Source organism: Manacus vitellinus, unplaced genomic scaffold (genome assembly GCF_001715985.3).
Source record: "Manacus vitellinus isolate BGI_N305 unplaced genomic scaffold, ASM171598v3 scaffold_93_pilon, whole genome shotgun sequence".
In the NCBI taxonomy this organism is placed as follows: domain Eukaryota; kingdom Metazoa; phylum Chordata; class Aves; order Passeriformes; family Pipridae; genus Manacus; species Manacus vitellinus.
Window position 1 is genome coordinate 797,500 of NW_021940884.1, and position 7,308 is coordinate 804,807.

General features: G+C 51.3%; 1 protein-coding gene across 1 annotated transcript; it reads right to left on the reverse strand.

The window, feature by feature from the left end:
• Nucleotides 1–2: 2 nt before the first annotated feature.
• On the reverse strand, nucleotides 3–7,214 carry PALB2 (partner and localizer of BRCA2). Its single transcript, XM_029965258.1, has 10 exons — nucleotides 5,130–7,214; nucleotides 3,594–4,402; nucleotides 3,263–3,346; nucleotides 2,980–3,141; nucleotides 2,500–2,585; nucleotides 2,050–2,211; nucleotides 1,775–1,891; nucleotides 1,356–1,443; nucleotides 863–1,011; nucleotides 3–129 (listed from the first exon to the last, which is right to left on the reverse strand). Exons 1-10 carry the CDS (start codon nucleotides 6,943–6,945, stop codon nucleotides 3–5), a joined length of 3,600 nt encoding a protein of 1,199 aa, XP_029821118.1. The 5' UTR covers nucleotides 6,946–7,214.
• Between the last annotated feature and the right edge of the window lie 94 nt (nucleotides 7,215–7,308).

The window sequence follows — 7,308 nt, forward strand, 5'->3', positions numbered from 1 at the left end:
GGTCAGCACACAGCAGGGGTCTGCAAAGACACCACGCAGGGCAGTGTTTGTTCCCTTGGCTTGGGGTCCAGGTACAGATTAATGGCCAACTGCAGCCAGGCTATGGTCTGGGCTGTGCCTCCAGCACAACTGCAAAGGGAGAAGGTCAAGAAAATACTCCTTGAGACTCAGAACATACTTGAAAAAGGTGTACTCTTAAAAAAGGGGACTCTTAAAAAACAACTCTTTAAAGAAAGCCCCATCCCTGGAAGCGTCCAAGGCCAGGTTGGACAGGGCTTGGAGCAACCTGGGCTAGTGGAAGGTGTCCCTGCCCATGGCAGGGGGTGGAATTGGACAATCTTTAATGTCCTTTCCCACCCAAACCATTCTGTGATTCCATGACTGTTCAGTAAGCAAGATCTTGATCTGCTGCTACTCCCATACGTCCATCACATTTCCTGTGTAAGGAACACTGTAAGGCTGAGCCTTAAAGCTGAGGCTGAGCCTGCTGACACCTCAAAACACAAGGCACGGGAAGGAAAAGGCCATCTGCCTGCAGCACTGCTCCACACAAACCAACCTGGCCCGGGGCTCCCCAGCAGCCCAGAGTGCCACTGCTGCAGGCAGCACCAGGCTTGCCTGAGGAGCCCAGGGACACAGGCCCCCAGTCCCAGTGCTGGGGGCAGGGGGCCAGGGCACAGCGGGAAGCGGGCAGGAAGCGGCCCATCCACACCCCCAGCCCCCTCAGCCGTGCACCGGACACGCGGCAGCGCCGGATGCAGTCCCTTATCACTGGGGAGATGGCAATGGGATCCCTGCCAGCTCCACTCGCTGGGTCCTCCCACAGCCCCTGGAAGGAGCCAGCCCAGCCCCCAGCACTTGCCTCCCCGCAGGGCTGGGGGGGGGGCAGGAGAACATCACCCCCCGGCTCCTGCCCGTCCTGGGGTTGAAGGCCACCACGCGGAACGCTGGGTTTCCACAGGACTCGCTCTCTTTGGCATGTGGATGACTTAAAACAACAAACAGAAGGCCCTGATAGAGAGAGGGAAAATACATCACTAAAAACAACAGCAGGAGGGGAAAAACTCAAAGAATTTTCCAAAAATTAACAGCTGCAGTCTCTCTCTAATCACAGCCCCATGGACAGTGATACATTATTTTTACTGAAGAAAACAGAAATGGTTTACTTTCCTTATCAAATAAGATAAAACCCAAAGCAGCTGCTGGCTGATAAGGGCTGGTGCAACACAGCAGAGTGACAGCTCAGTGACTCGATGGATTTATGCATTTACCTTCAATCCTCTAGAAACCTCAATCCTTTGCGTCCCCAGCCCAGTCAGTGTAGCCCAAGCATGAAGAGAATTTCATGTACGTACGGAGTCGGAATACGCTCGATGGCAGATGGAAGCTGGGTAGGAATAACCAACGTGCATCTTCCTCAGGAGCTGGCCTGTTTTCAGATTCCTGCAGTTGGTGAAAACACAAACTCTGACACATTTTCATCCTCTAATCACAGTTACACCACTGTGCAGGATGGAGACGGGTTTGGTTCCACATCAGCCAAACAAGCCAAGAGGTCACAGGGAGGGTGTAATGAGAATGATGCAAAAGCAATGGAATTACAGTAGCACAGTTCATTCCCTGTCCATGTGACTGTGGGGCCACACTGCAGGTCCTCTGACAACCACCATTTCCAGGGTGGCTCGGCACCCAGCCAGCACTCCTGCACAACCCTGCAGCTTTCTGCTACAGCCCCCACCCCCCTCAACCATGTAATGGCAGAGGAGACACTGACCACACCACGATGCTGTTGGCAGCTGTGGTGCCCACCAAGGCCTCTCTCATCCCTTCTACTTCAGCAAAGGCTGTAACAGTTTCTTCAGGGGGCATCAGGGTCTGCCTGTCCTTGCTCCTGAAGGGAGATCAGCACATAGAAAAGCAGTTGAAAAAACAAGTGCCCAGCACCACTCCAGGAAGAACAGGAACCCACTTTTTCTACATCCAAGATGTTTCCTCACTTTTGTCCCACCTGCCACAGAGACCACCACAAACCAGCACCCCCAAACTCACCCTCCTGTCCCTGAGAGCCACACCATCTCCACTTGCTGCTCCTGCAGGGTCCTGCTGCTGCTCACTAGCCTCTGGTCCTTTAGCCCAACAACTGCTTTTATATTCCCAGATTTCACTAGGGAGTGCCTGAACAAGTCAGTCTCAGAAGAATAAAGCAACGTCCTAAATCAAGAGACAAGCACATACCATGACAGGAGGAAGCACCACTCAAACATGCCATAGCATACACAAATCAGCCTATGTTTACTCAGTCTGCCAGCTCTGGGGTGAATGAACCAGTCCTTATAGCTGACTTTTATAAATCCCTTGCACCTTTTCCAATTGCTAAAGCAACTGAGAAAGTAACACATTAGTAAAAAGATAATTTCAGCCACTACTAAGATAGTAGTGAGGAGAGCTAAGCTGCAACTTCTTAGGGTGCAAAGCGCTAGTAATAAATAAATACAAAACCTTATTTCTCCAATCTCCAGCTCTCCCAGTGCTACACACACGAGGTTACAGGTGTCTGGCAGAGGAACAATCTGGATTACAGGAATCTGGGACAGCAAAACAAGAATTCAGTGTCACCCACAGCATCCCTTTAACTTTTTTCTCATTTTCTAGACTGTTTCAAGTAAAATGATGTGGAGCAGAACTAATTTTCAGACCACTCTCAAGAAGCACACTTAGACAAACAGCTGAACTGTCTGCTGCCTGTTTACCTAATTAAACAATCCCTGTTAATGTAAGAGGCAAAAAGTGTCTCTAAGGAGTGTAAGCGGAAAGAGCACAAGGCAGTGGCTGAAGTGCAGCCACCATTCTGTGCATGGAATATCAAATTCCTGTAGGTAACTTGTGGCCATAGAAGCTACAAGCTCCTTGTATCTTGGGAACTAACACATAGGGCAAGAAAATTGCCATAAATTCTAGAAAGAAGGACCGTGTCCATACCTCTCCCAGCTGCCAGGTGCAGACCTTTCCCCAGTGGTTGGGTGCCAGAGGTTCCCACAGGGACACGGAGCTCTCGGAAGCAGTGACCACACGCAGCTCCCTGCAGCCAGCTGCTTCCCACCACACTGTGCTCACATCCACGGCACAGGATCCTGAGGAATCCTGCCCAAAACAAACAGCGCTGGTTTTTCTCTGATAGACATGATTATCAGTTGCATTTTTGTTAAACTTGGTCTTGCAAAGCTGCTGCTGCCACAGTAACAATTCCCTGCTGTTCCCCCACCTTTAGCTCCGACACAAGCTGCAAGTTCTCTTCTTTGGGGCCATCTGGCAGCACTGGAGTCAACTGTTCTGCTCCATCATTTTTCTGCACAAACAAGTAAAGGAGGAGGATAGTTCAACTTTGAAATGACATTCAGCACCTGCAAGAGCGAGGCAGAAGTGTTGTGTGCTCTGTCACAGTCATGCAGTCACTCTGCATGCTGTTGCTGGAGAGCCATGATCCATGCAGGACTAGCATGCAAAGAGGCCTTTCCCCTGAAGTCAGACAAGACTCTGGGAAAGGGGATTTGCCCACTGGTTTAGTACCTCTGGCAAAGAGCTCATCTTGTTACCTGTTCAGGAGAAGCTCTGCAGGATCCTTGCTCTTTGCTCTCAGACTGCTGATGCTTACCCAAGGCCACAGCCTGATCAGATTTATTCTCAGGACCTCTTTCATCTGCTAAAGCAAACATGGTACCTTGTTCCTCCTCATTTGTGGCAGCCCCTGCACCACAGCTGTCCGGGAGCAGTGGCATGGCAGGGTCCTTGTGTGCCCCATCCCCCAGGACCTGGGCAGCTCCTCTGGAGGAAGGCAGGGTCCCGTGCGAGGTGGGCACAGAAGGTGTGCCTGGTAAGGCCTCACTGTGCACTGCAGGTAAAACACCTGGGGTTGCACCCACAGCAGGGAAAACAGACGAGGAAATCTGAGACTCACGCTGGGTGGGAGCCCCAGCTAAGACAGTCTCCATGGGAGTAAAGAGCAACTCATGGGTGGAAAGGTCCTTCTTGGAAGTCGGGCTTTCCACACAGGGGAGCTTGGGCAATCTGGTTTTGGAAGGTGAAATCAAGTTACTTCTGAGACTTTTTTCTTCTGGATTCATTTGTGCACTTGGTGTGTCCTGTGGAGCCACGCCATCCCCGGACACACTTGGAACAAAATCCTCCAAGTCATTCACAGGGGAAGATTTCAATTTCTCCAGTTTCAGTACTCCAAATTCCTCGTTTGGTAGGTGGAAGTCCCTGATGCCCAGCCTGGGGACCAGCCACTGGGGGCTGCGGAAGGAGAAGAGGGAGCAGCGAGTGTCGGGGTCTGCAGGGGGGAGGCCCAGAGCAGCAGGACCCTCTGAGCCCGTGGGACAGCTGTGCCCTCTGCTGCTGTCATCTAAACACAAGAATACAAGAGAGAACATCAGCAACTTGCCTTTTCAGAATCTCTCATCCAGACTGCCACTCCAATATATTTAAAAAAAAAAAAAAAAGAAAAGAGCCATATACATCTTAAGACATGGAAGTGGCACTTTTCTGGAAAGACATTACAATCTGCAGTTGCTCTGCATCAAGCCTTCAGCTCAAAGGTCATGTCCAAAGCCTGACAGAATTGAGTGCTTGCTCAGTTTGGTTTGTTGGGTGTTCTCCCAACACTTTCACAATATTCACAGACCCCCAGACTCTCAGGCTACGTCTTGTGTTTCACACTTGTTAGCACTAAAAGAAAATACTCATTAGTATGCACACTCAACTGGAGAACTGATGGACACCCATCTGCTGGAAATCAGCTCCAGTGTGCACAACCTTTGCTCCAACAGCAATGGCAGGTCAAGAAGTTCTCAGCCCTGCTCCTCTGCTGTTCACTCCCTGACACTGGGCTGAAGTAAAAGTTTCTGGAATTGTTCAAGGAACATGGGCACCACAATGACCTAATTTTTTAAAAGATATCTTGTTTATAAAAAAAAAAAAAAAAAAAAAAAAAAAAAAAAAAAGAAATGGTTAATCCCCCTCATATTTCCTGACTAAACACTGCAGGGTGTGAACAGCAGGGCTTGCACTCACTGGACGTTCCCCTCCTGTGGGAATGGGAGTTCTGGGGAGTGCTGACTGTGAGGCAGTACCTGCTGAGCCCTGCCGGGCGCTGTGTCTCGCAGAGCAGCGCAGGGAGCGGCGCAGGGGGACGCTGATCCCAGGGAGCGGCTCCGCCCCGCCGGCTCCTCGCCGGCTCTTCACGCTCGCCACTGGATGTTTATCAGCCTGACACACAGGCGAGTTGGCTTCCAGATCTCCCGCGTGCCTGGCAAAAGTTTCATTCCCTGGGCTCACGGCATCGCTGCTCTGAAGTGGATTTTGAACCTGCTCCAACAGGCATTTCCCCAGCACTTGGCTCCCTCCCTGAGGAGGATCAGGACCCGCTGGCTGTGCAGCTTCAGTCACTCCTGTCTCTCCAGACCCCAACGCTGCAGCACCAGACAACTTGCTCTCATCTGAGGATGACTTTTCAAGGTTAGCATCACAGCTTTTCTTTTCACTCTGGCTCTCACTTGACAGCAGAGCACTGCTTTCCCTGGCCATTATGAGGTCCACACTCTCTATAAGCTCCTGTGACACTGGACCCACGGGGGCTTTGCAGGCAGACCTTCTTCTTCCCTTCTGTTTCCTCTGGGATCGACTCTGCTCTTGCCTTGTGCTAATGATGCTTTTCTGAGAAACGGATCCAAGTGAAGTGCTGCTGCTGCTGGACACAGGAAGAGATTTCTCAGAACTACTTGAGTTTGCTGGATCCTCTTCTGCCCCAAGAAAAGGGAACGGCATGACCCCTGACTCTAAATCAGCCTTAGCTCTCTCCTGGGAGGGCTGATCTGAGTTTGCATCTTTCTGCTTGCACTTACTCCGCTGACCTTTCTTGCTCCTGCCCAGCTGGCTGAGGATTACAGCATCCAGGTCCACCTTCCTCTGGCAGTTGGACATGCGGCGAGTTGTCCTGACGTAGTACTCGACAGGGAAGAGCAGCCCTTCCACCACTGTGCAAGAGCTCAGCGTGCCCTCGGGAGCCGTCGCCTCCTCGGGAGGAAAAAGTCTTGACTGACTTTCAAGCTGTTGATTCTCCAACAGTTCTCGAGCACTGCCCGGAGCACGATCTGCAGGACAGGGATTTAAGGTATCGCTGTCACTTTTATCTCCTTCATGGCTTTTGCTCTCCTTGGTTACAGTGTTATTTCCATCCTCAGGCAATACTTCATTTTCTGACACTAAATCCAGGAGCCCACATAATTCTCCCTGATCTTCATGCAAACTCTCACTGTCCAGTTGTTTTATTACACTGGGGCATTCTTCTTCTCCATCACCTCTGGTGTCAAGTAAAAGAGAGTCTCCCTCCTGTGAACATGGCTCACGGCTGCCAGGTGTGGTCACAGCCCTTGGGCACTTGAGCTGCCAGATGTCACTGCTGTCCCTGACCACATGTGGGGACAGCTCAGGCTCTCCTGCAGTGACACTGCCCTCGAACACCTCCTGTACAGCTCCTGAGGCAGCATCAGGAGTGAAACTGTTTCCTTCTCCCTTCACAAGAGCTGGCCTGCATGACCTTTCAGGATGTTCCTCAGTGTGCGAGAGGGTGCTGTGCCTGAACACTGGTGACTGAAGCTCTTCTGCACTGGCAGTTTGATTTTTCACTGTTTCATCAGTGCTGACTACATGCCCATCGTGCACTGATTTCCCTTCCCTTGATTCCAGAGCCTTTGTCCGTCTCCTCAGCTTCATCATGCCTCTGGAGGTTTGGGATGTTTTCTCCTCAAGGACAGGCCTAATTATCCCACAGCACAGGTTTTCCTGGCTGGCCTGAACACTTTCTGCCCATGAGCTGTCCTGTAGGTTAACCTCATCATTGGAGAACTCTGGAATGTGTTTAAATGTGACAGATGTTGCCTCCTCCATGTCAACATCAGAGTAGGTTTTAGTCTGTAACTGAGGGAGTCCACCTCTGTCAGCACTAGGAGATGCATTATCTTTAGAACCTGGGGGAAAAAATGTCACACGTGTAAAGTACTCTCAAAGTCCTGTCCAAGAAAAACATCACTTTGTTAGGAGGAAAAGATGGGGATCTTACAGTCAGGATCAGAGCACTGGAGACCTGGTGAGGAAGGAAGCAGAGATGTTAGTGCAGAGCAGGGCTCAGCCCAGGGGAAGGGCCGTGTGCGGGTCTGAGGGCAGCAGATGTGGCAGCAGCGACCGAGAGGACAGCGGGTTGAGGGGGTCGGCAGGGCCGGTCCATCCCGGCTCCGCGGGGGCACTGAGGGG